The sequence below is a fragment of the Rhinatrema bivittatum genome, chromosome 7 (assembly GCF_901001135.1).
Source record: "Rhinatrema bivittatum chromosome 7, aRhiBiv1.1, whole genome shotgun sequence".
In the NCBI taxonomy this organism is placed as follows: Eukaryota; Metazoa; Chordata; class Amphibia; order Gymnophiona; family Rhinatrematidae; genus Rhinatrema; species Rhinatrema bivittatum.
Window position 1 is genome coordinate 139,958,524 of NC_042621.1, and position 23,244 is coordinate 139,981,767.

Consider the following 23,244-nt stretch of genomic DNA (forward strand, 5'->3'; position numbering starts at 1 on the left):
TGCTGGCAAATACATCTACTCAAGCGTCATCTGGGTAATTTAGGGCACTGATTCACCTGACTTAGCCACCTCCATTAATCCAGATCTCAGCACTACCTCCCACCCGCTCTCCTTTCATTTGGGTAAGAGGTTGTCTGGGTACAATTTTGCCAGTTGGCGGGCTGGGAATTTGAAATCTCGGGGTTCGTCTGTATGACTTTACCTCGGACAGACCCTTTCTCACCGTGTTTATCAGTTTCTGTTATGTGCTGTCTGTTTTTCAATTCATTGTACTTCACTTAGCAACTGAAGAAATGAACCCTGATTTTATTACAAATGAAATGCAATAAATGTTTAATATTTTCAAACAATTTTCTAGCGCTTCTTGGTTTTTATTACTTTTTCAACACAGTTAGTTCTTTACATCAGGTTTTTTTTTTTTCCTTTTACATTGTTTAGCAGTCTTTAAATATCATGGCATTAATGCAACTTATAGCATCAACCACCACAGAGCACAAACAAACAAACAAAAAAAATAAAATATTGTGTATACGTCATTTTGTATCACCGAGAGAAAAAGAATTCAAATTCATTAAAATTTCCACCTTGACATAAAAATAAAAAGAGTTACAGACCATCGTAGAAGTAAAACCACAGCTTCGACCCATCCCCATTGCTATAACATTTAGGGAGGGAAAAATCTCTCTCTATATATATGTATATTATATATATAGGTATTTATATATATATTGTTTGGAAGAATACACCAAGAGAAAAATGCAGCAAGTATCTACAGTGATAAAGAATTTTCACGGCTGTCAGAAACATCCACATTAAGTGTATTAGAGGAAGCACACAAACAGTTTGAGACAAACGGAGTACATCACAGAGTTTCTAGGATGGCGACAGTGATGCCAATAATTCCACTGGAAGGCAGTAAATGGATACAACAGGGGCATGAACATGTTTATATATATAAAATGTACATATGTTTTCATATACATTCTGGTACCTCCCCCCCCCCCCCTCTTCTGCATATGAACAGATGTGAAAAAACATCGAGCACCCCAGCTGAGCTTTCTTTCATTCTCCCCCCTTCACGACTTGTTGCACTCCTTTTTTGCTTTATAATATCTGATCTCTTGAAAAAAAAAAAAAAAAGGGCCATGCGGCTATTCCCTTGACCTCTGCTGGCTCGCCCCCTATCCCAGGCCGAAGTGCTCTGCAGTTTTATGGAAGCCAATTTGAAGACCTCCCCTTGCTACAGCAAACGGACAAGATCAGAAAGAAAGGGGCATCAGCTCAGGTCTGTGCCCACCTCTGAAGGTGGGGCAGGGCCTGAGAGTTTGACCTCTGGAATTCGTGCTTGTGTCAGAATGGGAGGAAAGGACAGAATAAGAAATTTTGCTAATTGTCCTTTCCCCTGTTCTGGATTGCGGTTGTGTGGAAGTAGGATTTTGTCCCGTCCCCTCTTTTGGATTGTGGGTTTTGGTTAGGGAAGGATTGCTTATGTTTGCTTCTCTCTCTCTTTTTTTTTTTCTGAAAACCTTGCAGTTTGTGGTTTACACCAGAGATGGCACAGAAAGGCATGAAGGTAAGCTATCCCAAACCAGTATCTCATTTAATCCAATCGTCATATTTTTGTCTATATGGAAACTACTGAGCTGCAAACAATACACAGCACGTAGAATGGGCATGGGGCCAGGTTATGCACTTAAGACCATAGTCTGAATGCTCTTGCATTGTTTTCAGATAGGCTCCAGTCCTGGATCTCTGTCCTGTAAATGCAGTGTTTAACCTCTGCACCACAGTAAAATCAACTCTGAAGTCTGTATGGGCAACTGATGATTCTCCGTAATGGCACTTTATACAAGGAACTCTCAAGCTCCAGTGTTTAAGAGGTTCTCAGTGGTACAATTAACACTCCTCATATCAAGGATCCATGCTAACTAGAAATGTTAGAAAGATTTTTCATAATCAATGAGAAGGCCAAATACAGATGTGATACCAAACTGTTTTATCAGCAGCACTCAAGAAGGATCAAGGAACATTATCACCGAGGAACAAATTTAAACCTAAACACTTGGTCATATATTGGTTGTGTAATACTACTACTTATTTCATACTATAGTGCTAGTGGATGTTTGCAGCACTGTACAATGGTGATAAGTACTCAGGTATAAGTGCTTTCCCCACAGAGCTTAATATCTAAGTGGGTTCCTAAGGCATTACGAGATAAAGTGACTTGCTCAAGGGCTATCAGTGGCAGATGTGGGATTTGAATCCTGATTTCCCAGTGCTTTTACCTCCAGGCAACTCTTCCTTCTGTACAGGCTCCTTACTTGGTAAAAACCCTAGTCAGGACACAGCAATAACTCATGTGAGATGGGCTCTAACTGCTTTCATGCACTACAAGGCGAATTCACCCAAATTTGTTTCAAGCTTTAGAAGATAAATAGCTGAAAATCTTTAGGTTTTGCCAAATAGAAACTTGCAAACGCACATAGTCACTGAAAAATAAAATATTAATCATGCCGTAAAAATGTTATTTAGGGTGTGTTAAGAGGAGGAGCCACTTGAGATGTTCCATTCACACCCTCCAGTCGCCCACAAAATCCCATTCATTCACATACACGTACAAGTTTTATTCACCTCTGCCAATTCTGAAACCCAAATACATTTACTCCTGCTCTAGAATAATGCTGCAGGTGCACAGTCCACATTAGGGTCAATGGAAGAGATTTTGACCTTTCTAAGAAAAAAATCAATCTCCTGTTCTGAAAAAGATATGAAAAATAACTAGAACAATTAAAAAAAAAAAAATTCTTATCACGTAAGATAGAAACAAATAAAATGTAACCAGCATTCATGTTTTCAGAAATAGTGGGTAAAATATTCCCATATAAGAACTTCTTTTACGAAGTCAGAGCAACTTTTATCTCCTGATGCCTGCCTTTCATAAATGTGTTGGTGTACCTCAAGGCCTGCACTATCCTTTGCTCACCGTCTCTCTTATCCTTTCATCACTTCCATGCTGCACACTGAACTTTCTCTTGCACCCATTCACTCACACACATATCACAGTATATGCACTTATATCCTTTTAAGACATTTCAAAGTGTTATCAATAGAAACACACAATATATGCACAAGGCAGGATGCATTTCAAAACAGAGTACTGTCACTCAGCACATCTACATAAGCACAGTGATATATCTGCACTGACAACGCAGAGCACTTATTTATTTATTTATTTTTAATGTTTATATACCGATGTTCCTGTAAAGAATACATATCGCACCGGTTTACAAGGAACTGAACAGTCGCCTCCAGGGCGGAAATACTGTATTTCCGCCTCCAGTATTAAAGTGTATTAACAAATACACTTAGTAGCACTACCACATGCACTAATAGAAACTAGCATTAAACTAAGCAGTGACATGCAGCAATTGTATACTTCCATCACACCACAAAGATCTGCAATTCACACTTCACCATTCATATATTGTCAGCCATAAAAACCACAACTGACATAAATAACAGACACAAAAATAGAGAAAAAAAAGTACTTATAAAACAAAAAACACAACGTTTAAGAAACATGGGGCTACTTTGCTATTGGCTGCGCCGCAGGATTAAGGTGGGGGGTGAGTGTGTTTTATTGCTGTGCAGTTTGTAATATGCCTGGATCTCTGCTCATTACTCCCTATCCAACCCGCAGATCCCTTGAACTACAATGCCTGAGCAATGGGGCCCAGGATAGAATTATATATACTTGTGCTAGAAATTTCTCCAGGTCTCATTTTGGATTGATCATGCCCTTTTTGTATCCATGTCAAAGGCCATTGGTGAACTGGGCCCAACAGAGGCTCAATAAGCTAGAGGTAGAAAATATGAAACCAGAAAAACAGCAGGGAGGAAAAGAAAATTATTTATCATCTACAGTATAATTTTATCACACCGCCAGATTTTTGTTCTTTTGTTGTTTACAAGTTTCTTATCAGAATCTAAACAGTATCCTGCAGTTTCTTTTTTGCAGCATGTCTCTTTTTAGAGTTTAGCTAGCCTGCAAACCGGGACATGCCTTGCTTATGCTGTCAGGCTCTCTGCTGGGGTTCTTACACACACAATTCCTGAAATTAGCAGAGTACGGGACAGAATCCCAGAAATCCTTCAAACATTACAAGGAAAGGGAAGGAATCAAATCACTATGCTTTGATCCACTAACATTTCTAATTCACTAAACAATGCACAAGCGCACTACAGGACACAATAAAAGTGCTTTCACACACAAATCCTTCTGCTCCTGGATTCAGTTATTCCAGCTTCCGGTTCTCGATTAGTTAATATGTTCTTATATCCTATTTTGTTCACACTAGGGAAACTGCTCCGGATTGGCTTCCAAGCCATGCTGGTGTTCCCTGCCAGGATGAAATGTAGAACTTGCTCCCTGGTCTCTTTCCAGCGTGAACACAAGCAGCAGCAAGTCTGGATAAAACGTGCAAGCAAGAGGTGTTTCTGAGAAGTGTCTTATAGGGGGCAATTTTCTAGGCCATTTGCGTGCATAAAACACGGGTTTTCTATATATAAATGGCTTGTTCTAAAACTCCCTTGGTTTTTATGTGCGTAACCCATGCATATTTTTTATTTTAAAAAGCGTGCACCAGTTACACCCTGCAGGAAGCAGGCATTAAGTGTGAGTGGGTGAGTGTGTACACTATTTCGGATTATTTTCAAACCATTAAGTCCACTTTGAAAATTGGCGTAACTTATGTGTGGTTTTGCCGACTTCCTTATGGAGGCTTTTTGAAAATTATCTGCATACTGTCAAATAAACCGATGCGATGTAAACCGGTACGATCTGCAAACGGTTATCGGTATATAAAAAACATTAAATAAATACATAAATTTAGGCATTTTGCAGACTTCAATATTTCATAGATGAATTCTGTTTTTGACCCTCCCCATCTTGTCGATCCTTAGTGTGAAAATATAAAGAAATACTTGTTGCACAATAGCATCGGCGTGCAATGTTGTTGTGTTTGTATCCTACTTGAGCAAAATTTACTTCTAGAACACACAAGAGTTCTTGTGTTATATAGGAGCCTTTGCAAACAAAACTTGTGCTAAAAACATTTTAGAATGCAAGCCGATAAAAATGTAGTGTGTGTTAAAAGGGCACTTAACCTGCTGTACACGTGTAGATGCTAAGAAAATGGCCTCCCGACTGTGCACGCATGTTAATCCCAAAACGTACAGCATGCACATCACCTGTCAATGGTTAGCCCCTGGCTTAAACAGCCCCAAGTGAAAGGGCCTTCTACCATAGGGGATTTCTGCTGTCCTTGAACCCTTTCCTTCCCCAATTCTTTAGCAGCTGCAGCGATCCAAGCAAAGAAGGCTACTACATTCCTCCGGCCTGGGAAGAGGGAGGACCCTTCGGAAGGGCAAGCCCTCATTCTGGAGGGCCGGGAGGGAGCCAGGTCTTCATGTGGGGGGATTGGGGGTCTGATGGCTATTGGGGCGTGGGGGGAGGAGCGATGCCCTCAGTAAAGCCTCATTTGTATGTGTGCTCGCTAACATCTCCTCACCCCTGCTTAGTGTTGACGCTAAGCTGTTACGGCACACAGAGTGCTAGCTGTAGCGCATTCTATAAACAACTTTAGCATAAACACTAAGCTTTAGTACATAAGCCCCATAATGGCAAAATTGTGTAGTGCTAAGATAAACTGCACAATGTGGGTAACATTTCTGAATGTCTGGGTACGGCAAGAGACTGCTTACAAGAAGATGGCGCGTTGGTGGTGAAGCCCCCACCCTTGCAAGTTCTGTGTTCTGCTGACTGCCCCATATTCCTCAGGAAACATCTGATGCGTTCCTGTAGGATTACAGAATTGCCCTTCTTGCCATCGTCTCTACAGATCTCTCCCTTGCTTCTAATTTTCAAAATATACCTAAGGAATTTGGAGGAATGGATTTCCTTCTGGTTGCTGTTGTCATTATCCGACTGCAAAGGTATCGTCCACAGCTGCCCTAACACAGAGGTTCCATCTCAACTTCAACCTCCTCTTTATGGCTCAAATCAAAGTTTTGAATTCTACTGGGTCGCTGCAAAAAATTCACTCAGTCATTCCTCCTGACTAATCAAGCCCAAATGTAATCACATCGGCTTTCCCTCGCTGTAGTTTGTGAAATCTCATCTCGGCGCACCGCTGTCCCTTGTTTGCGCGTGGGGGGGGGGGGGGGGGGCTATAATCCTGTTCTTACCTGTAACAATGCTGAAAAAAAAAGCAGCACCGTGTTAGCAACTACAGTTTTTCAGCTTTTTACTCGCACAACTGTGGCAAATGTTCTTCTTAAAACACTCAGAATAAATTCATGCTTCTATCTCTGCTCGCTACCTCTACTCTTTTCCTCATAAGTTATGAGTGCTACATATTTCTTTTTAAACACCACTAACATGAATTTCAACAGGCCTCAGAAAGGAAACCTTGAAATCTTACAAATTCAGACATTCTAGCAAACCTCTCTCTTTCTTCTCTCTGCTTTCTAGGCCCTGGAAGACCACACCTGCCCTCTTTCCTACTCAGAGAGTGCTCTGAAGGGAAACAGCAGGGTGGAATTAACTGTATAGAATTTAGTTCCCGTCAAAGCTCTTATTGCTTCACTGCCCATAATTATAATAATGCATAAGCATACGATGGGCAACAAGCCCTTGATTTTCTGGTATCATCTGTAATTCATATACTTCTAGTAACAAGCCCTTCCCACGAAAGAACACCACTCCTCTCCTCTGCCAGATCTTTACAACCCTCTAGCATCACAGCCCCTTAAGCCAATCCTTGTGAAGAAAACCAAAATCATGACCAGCGGAGTGACTCAATGCTACCGTGCGACTACTACGCGCACAGCCCACCAGCTTCAGAAGTAAACAAAATATTGTTTTAGTTGTGGTGACGCGGTGTCGTGTTCCCCCCTCCTGTAAGATTCACAATCCCTGTCCCCTCCCTTAACAATCTAAATATCACATTACAAAAATTAGACACCCAACAAATTATCTGTAGGAAGCGGCACAAGACGGCAGGTGGGATGGCAGGTCTCCAGAAAGCAAAGAGGAAGAGGCCGGACGGTGGCCGTTCAGCATGACACCTCCATGGTGTGGTTGATCTGGCCCATGGCTTCGCTGCTTTCTGAGTGGGTGCAGGCCCGTGGGCGGGAGCCATCCACCGAGCTGGCGCTGGTGAGGGAGGCTGTGCGGGAGCGGGCTAGGCGCGTCATGCTGGCAGAGGGCACTAGAGAAAGAGAAAGGAATTAGGAGTCAGCACGAGGGGCTGCAGCTCATTTCCATCCAGTAAGTCAGGGGTTCCCAAACTTTTCCTAGTGAGCCCACAAGTAGGGTTTTCAAGAAATCCGCAAGATGCAAGAGATAGATCTGCCTACACTGGCGATGGCGCACACAAATCTATCTCATGCACGTTCTTTGCGGATATCCCGAAAAGCCAACTGGGTGAGGGGGGGGGGGGTCTCCAGAACGGGTTCAGAAAATCCCTGCAATAAGGGTTCCTGGTAATGCTCTAATGCCATTGGCCTAGATCAATGCTGAAAAAGAACGTACATCCTGCAGTGCATCTTTTAATTTCTGGGGTATACCCCGCCACCAATGCACTACAAGTTGTTTGCTAATGGAGATTCTCTTGTGTGCTGACACTGTTACTTTGGGTTCGAGTTCCCACATAGTATCAGAAACCTTATACCCTACTAGGTGTATCGCCTTTGCATGCTACATTTTTACCTACAGATGTGTTGGAGCACAGATTTTTAATTATCCAAGCCTTTTGTAACATGAGCTTAGCAGTAGAGATTGCTGTGTGCAATCCAATATTTAACCTTTATAAAGTAACAAAGGTGAAAAAAAGCAAAGATCAGAAGAACACACTGGCACAAAACACTGAAATTTGGTATTTGAAAGAAAAAAAAACCAAACCATATATATGCATGTAGATGAATACTAAAATATAACTGAGGCTCCCTTTCTGTACCTGCATAAAGCAGCAATGTCGCCTACTGGCTGCAGAACAGGATTCCAGGTGCTATAAAATGAACGTGATCACTAAACACACAAACAAAATGTCAGGAGTTGGGTGACAGCTTACAGGCTAACCAATTTATTGAAGCACGAGCTTTCGGGGACAGTGTCCACTTTGTCAGATGCATCTCTGTCCTCAAACGTTTCAATAAATTGGTTAGGCTATTAGGTGCTACCCGACTCCTGGCAGTTTTTGCTACACCAGACTAACATGGCTATCCCTCTGAAAGTTTTAAACACACAAAACAATTCCAAAATGGACACACAGTGAATTTCTTGACATGCTGATTCTTTTTTTATGCCCCAATCTTTATGCCCCAATTTCCAATTAATGTGTTTTAAACGGAAAAAAAAACCCCTTTCCAGCGCTAGTAAAGAACTTCTGGGCAGCATTAATCTCTTTAATGCAGGGGTGGGCAATTCCAGTCCTCGAGGGCCACAAACCTGTCGAGGTTTTAGGATATCCTAATGAATATGCATGACATAGTTTTGCATACAACTGAGGCAGAGTGCATGCAAATCTCTCTCATGCATATTCATTAGGGATATCCTGAAAACCAGACTGGTTTGTGGCCCTCGAGGACTGGAAGTGCCCACCCCTGCTCTAATGGATACATCGCTCTAAGTCAGTTTCACAGTCTAATTGAAAAAAAAAACCAAAAACCTACCCCCTAGCACAGTTACATTACAGAATGAAGCAAACATGATCCATGTATATGCATGTGGTGTGTACTCCATGTGAGATATAGCTGTATGCAAACGTTTAGGAACCTCTGGTCAAACTGAACCGAAGCTGACAATCTCTACCTGGTACAAAATTAAGCACATCATCTTTCAGCAATTTTTAATGCTACAATCTGGCTGCACAAACCAGCTCTGTGCACAGATTTACAAGGCTGAGAATGAACCTGGCAGTGGCATGCCCAGTGTGGCGTTTTCACATTTATTTAGCAGGTCAGCATGATTTTCAGTGCTAGCCAGCTAAATTTGTCCATGTAGTGCAGCTGTACATATGGCTGCCTTAAGGCTAACAGGTTTTGTGCAGGTCGATTTAACTGGAAATGCAGCTGCAACTTTAGCCAGTGAGCTGTAGGGATGAGCTTTCATTTGAAACCAAATTTCCTGTTTTGTTTCATTTTATTTTGCAAGCAAAACACCAACGAAATTTGTTTTTGTTTTGTTTTAATTTTGCAGGCTGCCAGCCAAGGCCCTTCAAACACTCTGCAAAAAAATCCTATGCCATGGAATTTATAAAAGGAAAAGCACCCCCTCTCTCCCCTGGACTTGCCTAGGACCCTCCCAGGCTCCTTGCTCTATTGTCTCCCCCCCTTTGTACATTACCCATCTGTGGGTGAAAAGGGAGCATGAGCTCCTGCCCCACCAGTCTGTATTTCAAAATGGTGCCAGCAGATTTGCTGGTTGGTTTAGCACCAATTTGAAATGCAATATCCAGGTGAGGGGAGGGGACAAGAGCAACTGGGGGATCAGATTTGGGTAAAAAACTAATAAGAGTGATCCCTCAGTTGCTCTAACTTTGCTGTGGAAGGGAGGCAGAGTTTGGATCTGACATTTTTTCTTTAGTTTTTTTTTTTTTTTAATTTTATGTTTGTTTTTCATTTAAAACACTGAAATGAAACAAAAGGAAAAAAAATATGAAAATGTTCGTAGCAAAATACGAATTAGTTGTAGCTGAATACCAGACAAAGTTTATCAGGTAAAATTAATCTGTTCAATTTGCAGCTCAGCAGTCCTTTGAATTTCTATCCCCAAGTTCCTAATGAGGCAGCTGATTGTCTGCGAGAGAAACGAACTTAGATGGACAAATGGATTTTAGACTCCAGGGGATTGTAAGCTTCAGTTTTATACCCTGAAGAGGAGCTCTCCCTGCCTCCAGTGAGCGGCCAATGTGCGCTAACAGCAACAGGAAAGCATTTACTAAGCAGCAGCATGCCCCCACCTCCCATAATGTGCTCGTCATGCTGACATCGCTCCCAGCAGCAGAGGCAGCAACAGCAGTTACAGCAACAGCGGCAGCAAGCTTTCTGAAGTGAAAACCAGCTCAGGACCTGACGCATTCTGAACCACGCCAAGCAGATGGACAAAAAGGAGCTGTGAATGCTGAGCATGAGAAGTTCATAGTCACTTAGAATTTCTTTATTCACTGACAAGGAGGGAACCAATCTCTGCTCAGTATTGCTGGAATTGGTCCATTCATCCCAGAGTGAAGTGAATAAAGGAATGCTAAGTGCCACTATCTGTCAGCTGTACCTGCACTTAATATTCAGCCCAGCAGGAGGAAGTCAGAGCCTCTCCACCTCCCGCTGGGCTTCCAGGGTGGGAGTTTGTGGCAACTCTTTCTTTAAAAGATAGAGAATGGGAGGCCACTTAGCCTGCGCTATATTTTTAAAAAATATCTCGGAGGGCTGGAAGGAGATGGGGATAGGGACCTGTCTTGGTTATCCAGGTAACTCAAGTTGGCCAAATAACTGTCCTAAAGTTAGCTGGATAACTAGCTGACTATCTGCACTGGCTGGATAGTTTAGCCATGATCTGGGAATGCCTCTATCACCACCTCTTTATTTGGCTACATTCTGTGCGGGTAACGAGTCATCCGCAAAAAATCTAGCTGGGGAGCTAGTGGAAATATTCAAATCTGGGGTTTTGTTTAGCCAACTTCAAATGTTAGCTGGACAAACCCTTTGAACACTGACTTCAGATTCCAAAAGGAGCAGTCGCAAACTGCGGAACAACGAGAGAAGTTGAGAAATGAGTGGTGGCAGGAGCTAAGAGTGGGGTGAGGGGTAAAGGATCTGGAAGAGGGAACAGAAGCTGCAATTTGGTGATGATTTCTCTCAGAACCCGACTATGGAGACATCAAGGGTCCTAGAGATCTCCCAGACAACAAGAAACCTAAACCAAAGGTCACAAATGCAGAGCAAAGCAAAATCTATTCATGGCACATGCTCTGAACGAGAACTACCTCACCCTCTCTATATACAATCCCCATATCTGTGCACCCCTTCCTTCCCTCCACACACACACTTCCTCTTCCTCACTATTTCTGATTTATGCTAGGTAGAAATTAAGGTAAACAAACAAGATGTTAGTGATCTCCCTTTTGGTGGATTCTAGATTTCTGGCCAAGTTTTCAGAGCTATCAAATCAATGAAAAGAATGAGCTACAGAACAGAATCTGTCAGCAGAGAGGGCCCATCTAAGTCGGACCACATTATTTCCAGTTGCATGCCACAAAGCCCAGCAGATCTCAGGCTTTTCTTAGAAATACAGAAACAAGATGGCAGAAAGAGACCATATAGCCCACCAGTTTAGCTTTATATTTCCATCCCTTCCTTAGAGATCCCCTGAATTTATCCCTTGATTTCTTGAAATCAGATACTGCTTTTTGTCTTTACCACCTCCACTGAGAGGCTGTTCCATGCATCACCCATCCTTCAGGTCTTAGTGGCTGGACTTATCCCCATCCTCTCAAATTTTACCATCATTATTGCCTCTACAACTTCCACTGGAAGACTATGCCATGCGGCCGTCAGCCTTTGAAGTAAAACTTTGTGTTGTCACTCCTGCTTCTACCCTGTGGCAGCCTCATATGATGATTTCTGAGGGTATTGCTAGTAGGGAAAAGGAGTTAATATTGCCCTTGACCAGGCCATTGGCGAGGCCCAACCTTGAGTATTGTGTGTTTAGGTTTGAGGCTATTTCAGAAAAGTGGCATTTCCTCACATTATCTGAGAGACCTCCCTCCTTCCAATTTCATATCATAAATCCTTATTCTTGAACCTTTTTTTTTTTTCCTGTGGAAAATGTGACTCTTGTGCTTTCCTGAAACCTGCCATACTTTTCTATCAGATTCTCCTTTCCCTTATGTCTTCTGGAAACTAAATGTTGAGTTCCATAAAACCTCTCCATACAGGACTTGTGTCGTATGCCCTGTTCTCTTTGCTAGACCTCTTTTAAACTTCATCCATCTCTTCCCTGTCTTTACACAAATAAATGTCATAAAAGAGCAGCACCACCCTTCTTACACTGCATGTTAGCATTCCCCACTGCTTTACCATGCTGGCCATCCAAGACTATTACTCACAGATCTTTTTCCTGCATGTCCTCTTTATAGAGAAGTGTTTAAGGGTGCAAGATTGTACATTATTTTGCATGGAGATGCTTTCTTTATTTTTTTCACCTTTCACTCCCCTCCCCCCGAGAGCCTTGCCAGATTAGGACATTCACAGCCAATGCGTATGGAGGGAGCAAGGATTGCACACACATATAGACATGCATCATTCCAAGGGGGCAGGGGACAGACAGCAGTGCAGGGAGAAACGAATTAACGGCACCAGGCAGTACCTGCTCCTGTGCTCTGCCTCCGATCCTTCAGGGATGCAACTGAGAGAGAGACAGACAGGGAGGGGGAAGAGACCAGGGCAAGACACACACACAAAAAAAAAAAAAAAAGACAGGTTGTTTTCAAAGAAAGGAAAAAAAATCCCCTAGAATTCTATTTACAAAAGCAAAAAGTTAAGAGAATAAGAGAGACAGATAAGAGGGAGGGACAGACTGAAAGACTTATACAGAAACCAAGAGGCAGACATAAGGGAAAGACAGAGTGAGAGATATAAGGGAGGGACAGGATGAAAGACAGTTATACACAGAGACACAGACATAAGAACATATGATTTGCCAAACTGGGTCAGATCAAAGGTCTTTCTAGACAAGCTTCCAGCCTCCGACCATGGCAAGCCGTTCCTGCTTAGAGAATACTGATGTGTAGAGTTCATCCACTGCCATACCCTTCCAGTTTTTGGCAATCATACATTAGGAACGCTGTGAACCCCGGAAGATATTCCTGACTTATCTTTAACAGACCACGCCTGGTCCATTTTGCAATGAACTCTATTATGCTGGTTGCCTTCACAATGTCCCGTGTTAGAGAGCATACCCAGGTTGTGGTCACCGAGATAGCTATTGATTAGTTGGGAAGGGGGAGCGGGGGGGAGAAGAAGAAATAATGCGTACCAGCTTTCTTTCTTACACCACCACCCTCCACTAATCCACCGTCTCTATCCCCCCACCCCACTTTTTCTCCAGCATTCTTACCCTTCCTCTCTCCCTGTGTTCCCCCCCCTACAGTCTTTGCTCCCACTCCCACAAGTCCACAGCTCCTGGACTCATGCACTCTCACTCTGCCGTCAGCTGAGGGAGTCCTGGAATCGCAGCTGCAGACTGAGCTGTGTCTGTTGCAGGCAGCTCCTCCCCACTTCCTGCCTGCAGCATCTCCTCCAGACTCACCCCCTCCCCTCCTGTCTCCTTGCAGGCTTGCTGAAGGGGAGTGGCTGGGGCTGTAATCAGAGAGGAAATCTGGAGAATTCCCTGGTAGGAGTGCCATTAAGTTCAACTCTCACTTTCTTTTATTAATGTAATTGAGATTTATTAAAGCCTCCCCACCTAGTTCTTGTATTATGAGGCAGGGTGAACAACAGTTCCTCATTTAGTTGCTCCACACATCAGAAATAGGCAACTCTGGTCCTTGAGTGCCACAAGCCACCCCCTATTTTCAGGATCTCTACAACGAAAATACATAAGATGCATCTGTATTCAATGAAGGCAATGCATGCAAATGTATCTCATGAAAAGGTATCTTGAAAACCCGAGCGATCTACAGCACTCAAGGACTGGAGTTTCTTACCCCTGTTGTCCACCTTTCAGGATATTACGTACTTCTGCTACGCCTCCATTCAGTATTTTTTTTCAGACCAAAAAAATGTTTTGAGCCTTTTCTCGTAGAGAAGTTGTTGCTTTCTTTGTACATTTTCTTGGTGACTATGCCCCTTTTGAGACGGGTCTCCAGAAATGCACACACAGGGCAATATTCAAAGGGATCCAGGCAGCTAAATAAGTAGGTAGCTGGCGAGATTAAATGTTGACAATTCAACAAAAAAAGACTGAGATATCTAATGTCAGTTTGTGTACACCTAGTATAAGTGCTGCAAAAAACTTTTATGCAATTTATGAAACCGCATCAGCAAGCCTGACAACGGCCGTGAAAACACTTGCCGTTCGGACCACTCGTCATTTGCGGTATTGGTAATCCATGCGAGATGTGTTATTCAGAAAATTTTTATAAACAATATCTGGTCCCCTATAGAGAGTTCATGAGCCCGACAGCGGCCGGTGTTTCGCGATCGGTATTGCTTCTTCAGGAGTCAATTGCAATATCATGGAACAGATGCTATGTAAAAACAGAAATATAGCATGAAAGGAATGAAATTTTGAAAAAGTACTTAACTGAGGTGTCACAGCACGCTAACCTTTATCCCTTTTTGTTGCTACGGCAACGATTCTTTAATGATGCTTTGACGTCACTACGTGCTCAAAATCGCGGGCTTTTTAAAGGGTGGGTCTTTTCAGCGTTACTCTGTCCCGCTGGAATTTACCGATTGGAGAGACGGAATCGTCCGGGATAAAGGTTAGCGTGCTGTGACACCTCAGTTAAGTACTTTTTCAAAATTTCATTCCTTTCATGCTATATTTCTGTTTTTACATAGCATCTGTTCCATGATATTGCAATTGACTCCTGAAGAAGCGATACCGATCGCGAAACACCGGCCGCTGTCGGGCTCATGAACTCTCTATAGGGGAACAGATATTGTTTATAAAAATTTTCTGAATAACACATCTCGCATGGATTACCAATACCGCAAATGACGAGTGGTCCGAACGGCAAGTGTTTTCACGGCCGTTGTCAGGCTTGCTGATGTGGTTTCATAAATTGCATAAAAGTTTTTTGCAGCACTTATACTAGGTGTACACAAACTGACATTAGATATCTCAGTCTTTTTTTGTTGAATTGTTTACGGTGACAAGACTGTTGCTGGTTCGTTTTGTTTGTTAGCGAGATTAAATGTTGAACATAGACTGAGCTACCTGGCAAAACTTTGCCCTCCTAAATTTCACTAGGTGGCAACATTTAGCTGGACCCGGGGGGCGGGGGTAAGGAGACTTAAGGCTGATTTTTCACTGCTGGTTACCTAACCTGGCCAGTCAAATGTAGGAGCTGCGGGAACAGGCCTAACTCTGGCTGACCGGCCGGCCACACTTCATCCCTCCTTCCTGGCCTTTGCTAAAAAGACAAAAATCATGTGCCTGCCCCCATCTCCCATCCTTCCCTTCCTTCCGCTGGTCGGTTAAAAAAATAAAATAAAAATTATGTGGCTGCCCCATGCCTCCTGATGGTCAATTATAAAAAAAACCCCCCCAATTTGCAGCCCTATTCCCCCTTCCCTCCCTCCTTCCTGATGATCAATTTAAAAAAAAAATAAAAAAAATCTCCTGTCACTGCCCCAGCCCCTTTCCCTCCTTCCCAATGGCCTCTAAAGCACTGCAGCCCTGCAGGGGCCCTCCTGTCAGCAGAAAACCTTAGTGCGGCCTGCCAGCCGGGAAAAGCCTGTCTTTCTGGGACAGAAGGGTGGGGGTTGAGAAGTCCCGGCCACCCCTCTACCCTTTCAAGGACGGGAGGGAGGCAGGGGATCCCTCAGGGCTTCTCTGCAGGCTTTCTTCTTTTCCAGCTGATAGTGGGGAAGAGAAGGCAGAAGGTTATCCCTGGCTGCTCACACTAAGGGTTTTCCGATGAAGGCGGGAGGGAAGGGGGATTCGTGTGCTGGGCCATGATTTGGTTTTTTTTTTTTTTTAAATCATTAGGAGGGAGGGACAGGGCATGGGGGGGGGGGGCATCTTTTTTTTTTTTTTAATATAGTGAGTGCAGGAAGGGAGAGGGGATCGGGACATGTTTTCTACCAACTTATCCACTCGTGTGCTGATTCTCAGCACTAATCAAATAAGTTTAGGCAGGGGGAAAGCCAGCTGCAGGCTGGCTAGATTTAAGCGAATATGCAGCTGAAAACCTAGCAGGTTGAATATTCACTTAAAAGGTAATTGGCCATAATTAGCCGGTTCTCTCATCTGTTCAGTGGCTGCACTGCATATTGACCCCACAGTAGTTAAGATGTGGGCATTCCATATGTTTGTATAATGGCATCATGACTTATTTTATTTACACATCCTCAATTCACCTTTTAGATCACTGCTGCACTCGGGAGCAATGTTGTTATCAAACTATGCACACCAACCCGAGTTCTTCTCCGAGTGGCAACAGACCCTCTAGATCCCACTATTATACATAAGAAATTGAGACTGAGCTTTCGCCACAAGCATTAGTTTGCAATTATTAGTGTTCAAACTGGTCTGCCACTTTATTGCCAGCTCACTGAATTCTGCGAATTCCATACGACACACACACATGCAGGAGAGACGGACTGAAATAGTGGTAGTGAGCCCTGCTGGGAGGAAAATGTCCAGGCCCAGATGGATTTTCCATCGAATTCTTTGAAAAATGGAGAAATTAGGGCGAAGAGGGATATTTCTTGGGCACCGTGACTGATGCCACGATAACACTTATATAGAAGAAAGGGAAAGATGCAGGAGTGTGGGTCATAAAGACCCATCTCAACTCTGACATGAGAATAATGCCCAAAAGTGTTGCAACTTAGGTTAGAAATGCTACTTCTGGAGTTGAATCACAGGACCTGTGAAGGATAGAGTCTCTATTTCTAATACAGGGAGACTGTTTAATCTTTTACACTTAACTAAACTGAGGGGAATGCCGGGCTTGCTAGTTTCACTGGATGCAGAAAAGGCGTTCAACTGCCTCCTGTGGCCTTTCCTTTTTGGAGCAAGCTGGGCTACTTGCTAGATTTACTGCCTGGATTAGGGCCATGTATGAGTGGCCAACAGCCCGCCTAACTATTAGTGGGTCTCTCTCATCCTTTTTTACAAAAGCTCAGGGTACAAGACAGGAATACCTTCTTTTACCCCTGCTCTTTGACTGGGCCATAGAGCCCTTAGCAGCAGCCATCAGGCAACATCCAGAGATCCAGGGGATCCGACTCGAAGGGAGAGTTCACAAAATATTCCTGCATGTTGTCGGCATGTTGGTGTATAACAGCTCCTCGAACATCCGGCCCAGTCTTTCTTACCCTTCCCTCAACAGATGGAGCCTTGGCAGGGTACAAAGCTAACTTTGAAAAATGTGAACTGTTCCTGATAGATCCAAGGACAGAGGTCCCAGAGAATCTCTCGGAATTCAAACGGCAGGGGGAATGAAGAAAAGAAGTTTTATATTCAGACATATACCAACAAGGACTGAATTACATAGTCTGGGTAAAACAAATAAGCAGGGGAGTAGCTTGCTTGTTACGGCGGTACTACCCCAAACCAAAAATGCCTGATACTTCACTTAGAATACATATCCAGCGCAGCCCACTGCTTAAACGGCAGGGGGAATGATAGGAGGATTTATATTCAAACAACCAACAAAGACTGAATTCACAGGCTGGATAAACAAGCGTGGGAGAAGCTGGCTTATTACAGCAGTTACTACCCCAAACCAATTAGCTGGATACTTCACTTAGATGCAGCTCCAGCACTGCTATCTATGATGGTGGGGGTGGAAGGGAAATAGAACCAAAAAAGTTATTTAAAGGGACAAGAATATCAGAAAAGTATGAAAAAAAGAAAAGTGTGAAAGCTTGCTGGGCAGACTGGATGGACCATTTGGTCTTCTTCTGCCGTCATTTCTATGTTTCAAACAACTAAGTATGTGGGGATTTTTGTTCCTAGGAATCAGAAAGATCTTTACGTAAACAACTCTACCCCTTTAATAAATTAGGTGACGCAAAATAAGCTGGCTTGGGAGAATTTGACGATTTCCTGGATGGGCAGAAAAAACTTGCTTAACTTTTTAGATCCTGCTCATTGAAGGAATTATTTCCTGATGCCCCTTTTTACATAGACCCAAATATGGTATAAATATGGTATAAACAAATTTGCAATTAATTAAAAGTATATGAAAAAATGTTCCACTTGCGGAACGTTGGTACCTAAAAGATTAAAATAAACCTGCTGCCGAAGCTACTGTACCTCTTCCAGCATACCCCCTGTTCAATTCCTGCCAGTGTCTTTGATTATCTAAATAAATGTGCGTCTAAGTTCATAAGGCAGAAATAACAGGTTAGAATAAAGTTAAGCCACCTGTGGTTGCCCGAGGGACAGGGAGGCGTGGTTCTACCTAACTTTTGCATATATTACTGGGAAGCCAGACTTATTTTTCTGAAAGCTTGGTTAACTTCACAAAATGAATCATGGCTTCTACTGGAAAAAACTCAAGCAGAGAGGATTAACTTGGCAGTACTCCCTTTTTTTTTACATAGAGATTCTCCTAACAGTAGAACAGTCTGTAGAAATAGTCCTCTACTAGCTCATAAAATGCAAATTTGGAGGCAGGTTTTAAAATTTCTGGGTAGGGACAACAAAACAAACTCCCATTGCTCCCAGCTATGAAAACCCTGCCCTCTTGGGGGTGTACATTCTCACCAGCATTCAGAGATTGGAGAGATAAGGGCCTGGGGTGCACAGCTCCGCTTTGGGATGACAATGGGCTCCTTACCTTTCACATAGCCGACATAGAAAAGTTAAGGTATGACCTTAAAAATGAAAACGCTAAGTATTATGCGATTTGGGGGTCTGTATTTTGCATATATGGGTGTAACCTAAATGTTCACTTGGGCTGAAGCTGTACATATATCTTTTCTTACTCAGTAAACACTTTGGAGAAGATAGGAAAGTTGGTTCTTACCTGCTAATTTTCGTTCCTGTAATACCACAGATCAGTCCAGACCAGTGGGTTATGCACTCCCACCAGCAGATGGAGTCAGAGAGCAAAGCCTCGAGGCACTGGTATCCCAAGTGTGCCACCTGCAGCTCATCAAAGTATTTAGAGATACCCAAGCAAAGTATAATTGACAAAAAAAACCATCTAATTCCCAAAACAAGGGCGAACAGGAAAAAAAAACCTCCCTTAAGGGTCGAAACAAACGACCCCAATACCTGAAAATCAGGTTTGAACCACGGTTCATAACAAAAACCAAAATATTATAGAATCATCCTGATAGATTCCCTAAGTACAGCAGCTAACCGTTAGGAAAATCAGTTTTTCGGCAGTAGCACCTGGGCAGGATCCTGGACTGCTCTGTGGTATTACAGGAACGAAAATTAGCAGGTAAGAACCAATTTTCCTTTTCTGTACATACCCAGATCAGTCAAGACCAGTGGGATGTACCAAAGCCACATTACACCGGGTGGGAACCCGAAAGACCTGCTCGCAAGACGCTCTCCCCAAAAAGAGCTTGGTCCGGATCCCTGACATCCAGACGATAATTCCTTGTGAAGGTATGCAGGGAAGACCAGACTGCGGCTCTACAAATCTCCTCAGGTGACAACAACTGACACTCCGCCCAAGAAGCCGCTTGCGCTCTCATCGCGTGAGCTATCAAACCATTCGGGACGGGGCGACCCTTCCCGATGTAGGCCAAGCAAATTGTTTCCTTCAGCCATTGAGCCAAGGATGCCTTAGATGCCTTTTCACCCTTCTTTGGACCTCCAAAGAGCACAAAAAGGTGATCCGATTTTCGAAATGAGTTAGTGACCTTCAAATACCGAAGGAGAACCCAGCGAACATCTAACAGTTGAAGATCTCTTCCCATAGCGGGGTCACGAGCCCAATCCAGGAATCCGGGTAACTCCACGGACTGATTAACATGAAAGGCAGACATCACTTTTGGCAAAAAGGAAGGGACTGTGCGCAGGGACAGCCTATCAGCCGAAATGCGAAGGAAGGGATCCCTACAGGAAAGAGCCTGCAGTTCTGAAATACGCCTCGCAGAACAGATGGCCACCAAGAACACAGTCTTCAAGGAAGCGTGTCCCAGAGGCTGAAAAGGGGGATCACGAAGCACCCTCAACACCAGATTGAGATTCCACTCTGGGAATAACTTACGAAGAGGAGGACGAAGGGTGCTTCACCCCTTTCGGGAAACGGCCAATGTCCGAGCGGCTGGCTAGAGGCCTGCCACCCACCTACCCGCCCTAGCAGACATCCCGGGGCCGAAACCTGAACACGCAGGGATCTATAAGCCAAACGTTTAGATTATCCCTGCTGCAAAAACCCCAAGACCTGAGGAATGATCACTGACAACAGCACTACACCTGCACTACCGGGCAGACTGATTTACCCCAGGAGCCGGGTGAACAGGGAACTTGGAGCTGTTTTTGTTTTTTTTACACAAAAACTAACTTCTAGTAACAGTAAAAAAATAAAGCCTAAGCTAAGAATAATAGAAAAAAAAATCCCCAAAGGGGCTACTTCCCTGTACCGCAGACACTGAGGGGGAGCCTTCGGGTCGCTGAGGGAGCCAGTCCCCTGGCTATCAGGGGACCCGGAACCACACGGGCTAGCACCGCCAGGGGTAACCAATCCCCTGTTTGCCTGGCTCTACCTGAGGGATGGCCCAGACACTGAACCTAGCACCTCAGGGAGCAAGAAAAATCCGTCTCACACAGAGCTGCAGGTATACACGACCACCATCTGCTGGAGTCAGAGAAAAACTGATGAGCTGCAGGTGGCCCACTTGGGATACCAGTGCCTCAAAGCTTTGCTCTCTGTCTCCATCTGCTGGTGGGAATGCGTAACCCCACTGGTCTGGACTGATCTGGGTATGTACAGGAACCTACGGTGAAGATTTTATTGTATTAGAACTCACTACTTTAAATTTGTATTTTATTTGGATGTAACAGAGAAAGTCTTTTTATTGTCATCATTGTTTATGCCACAAAAATGCTAAATAAAGAGTTATAAAAAAAACAAAAAAAAGAAACAGTGATAGTGAGAGAGGAGCGTACATAAGAAGCGTACATAAGAGAAAGAATGAGGCAATGTACACAAACTAACAAACATGAGGGAAAGAGACAGAAGGGAGCAGGAGGTAGACTGTGAGCGAGGAGGGCCTCCCGAAGAGAAAGAGAGAGAGAGAGAGAGCCTGGAACCGGTGCAAACATACGGTGAGAGCACGCACCAGGCCCGGAACATGCCCCAAGGAAAGCACTTCACAGCCGAATGTCCGCTGTGCATGGTCTCTCAGATGCCCCCCAAACCATCGAGCTTCAAAAGCTCATTCCAGGACCCGTGCTGAGCCATGCCAAGCGCGGGCCACATTACAGGCAGGCTTGATTTTCAAAACTGCTGGCCTGACTGAAATTTGCCCTTCTCAGCGGGACGAGAACATTTGCGTGGGTTTTGTGATGCACTTACTTATAAGCTGCACTGAAAAGGGACATTTCACTGAGGGGGAAATAAAAATGCATGTGCGGAATTGAATTCTCAAAGGCACACAGGCCCATTTCCCACGCCTTTGTCCGTCTGGAGAAAAGAAAGGTACGAAGTACACGAGGGGGGGGGGGCGAGGGTGAGGTATTTATGTCACGTGCCCGCATAAGCAAATTCTCAAGGAAATACCACACAGGAAGTTCTTTCTTTGAAAACCACCTACAAAGTCCATGGACCACAAAAGTACCCGTGGACTCTGCACTTAGCCGAGCTGCTAAAAATTGCCCCCAAAATGCAGAAATACTTTTAGGAATTATCACAAAAACTGTAAAACAATTCTCATTTCCAAAGCAGAATCTAAAATGGACATCTTTAGAGGAACGAGGCACTGGAGGAAAGGACTTGAGAACGTCAGCCCTCTGCAAATGGAAGGTGCCTGTGCTGCTCAGCTCCCAGAGCCACCTTCATGCAGGTCACTGCTCCTCCGCAGGCTCGGCACGATTTGTTCTTCTGGGGGGGACAGTCACGAGCACCATCCAGGGAGGCTCGCTGCCCAGTCAGCCACAGACATTAGAAATGCCACCAGGTCAAACAACAGGTTTTAGGTCCAAGCATCCTACAGATGGCTTCCTTCTGCTGCTCCTGGGAGCCTGCACTTGCTTTGATGCTGCTTTGTAACAAAATGTGTTTGATTAAGGGAGTAATTTTGTGACATTGGGTAGGGTACAGGTTAGCCCACAAATATGCCCTATAAGTTACACCAATTTTCAAAGACAGCTTATGCGTGCAAGTTCACTTTGGAAATTATCCCAGTATAACTATATAAGACCAAGGGTCCATCAAGCCCAGCATCCTGTTTCCAACAGTGGCCAATCCAGGACATAAGAACCTGGCAAATACCCAAAAACTAAGTCTATTCCATGTTACTGATGCAATTAATAGCGGTGGCTGTTTTCTGGAGAAGAGCCCTACAGGCAGGATAGCCTCTCCCATCCCCACAGCACCTCCTTTGCTTTCTGTGGATGGTCAAAGCAGTAGTAGTCTGGATAAACTTGCTCAGCTGGCTAGCTATGGGCCATGGGTCTTAGTTTGGGGACCTCCAATTCAGTTTTTTTAAATTAGACAAAATCGATTTTTAGTCTGAAAATTTTTCAGATAGGGAATTTCTGTCCAGAGAGATTCCACACTGCATTTTGTCTTCTGCAGGACTTTTATCCTCTGACTCTTTGTTATCCTTAACAAATAGTGCCACCCTTCCATCGATTTGACCTGGCCTATCATTTCGATAAAATAGCAATTTATCTGAGGACACTGGCTGTCTGACGACTGTCCTCACTCAATCCTCCTGAGAGTCTACACAATCTGCCATAACATGAGTACAAAGACACATTCCCAGAGGTGACGTTAGGTCAAGGGAGAAAGTTAACGTGCACAGATTGTACTTTCAAATCTAAGTGCCTTCATTTTCACTTTCATTTACCTAAAAATAGGTACAAGGTTCGAGAGTACAAAACTGTGACCCCCTCGTACGGTAGATGGTAAACCAGCTAAAGACCAGGAAAGGAAAAGAGGAGAGAAGGTGATGCCACAAAGAAAAATCACACGATTTCCCCATTATCTGCTGCTCTTCCTTTCCCCCAAGTGCCGGCCCCCCACTGGTACTGACCCGCTGTAAATGGGATAGAACAGCTCAGTACACTGCCACCGCTACCAGTTGCTGGCTAACCTGATGCGCTCTTTTTCTGAGAAACCACAGTGTAAAAGCCAAACGTGGATGATTACAGGGATAATATCTTTAACTAGAGCTACTTTATCAAGTATCTTGTACAGGACTAGTGAGAGGTATTGGAAGAACAATTTTCAAAACTTTGTATGTGGATAAACAGGTTTACCTGCAAAAAAAAAAAAGGCTTTTGAAAATTGCCCCTCCCCTTATCAGAGCAGATAA

The 23,244-nt window shown here is 43.8% G+C and overlaps 1 protein-coding gene across 4 annotated transcripts in view; it reads right to left on the reverse strand.

The window, feature by feature from the left end:
- Positions 1 to 355: 355 nt before the first annotated feature.
- Positions 356 to 23,244, reverse strand: part of NDRG4 (NDRG family member 4) — a 106,403-nt gene continuing 83,514 nt past the window's right edge. For 3 of the 4 annotated variants that reach the window (XM_029609245.1, XM_029609246.1, XM_029609248.1), the window contains exons 14-15: positions 12,428 to 12,466; positions 356 to 7,271 (exon numbers count right to left, since the gene is read on the reverse strand). In XM_029609245.1, the coding sequence (XP_029465105.1) occupies positions 7,117 to 7,271; positions 12,428 to 12,466 (194 nt within the window). In that variant the 3' untranslated portion in view covers positions 356 to 7,116. The remainder of the gene's footprint in view (positions 7,272 to 12,427; positions 12,467 to 23,244) is intronic. The other variant, XM_029609247.1, reaches the window with a different exon arrangement.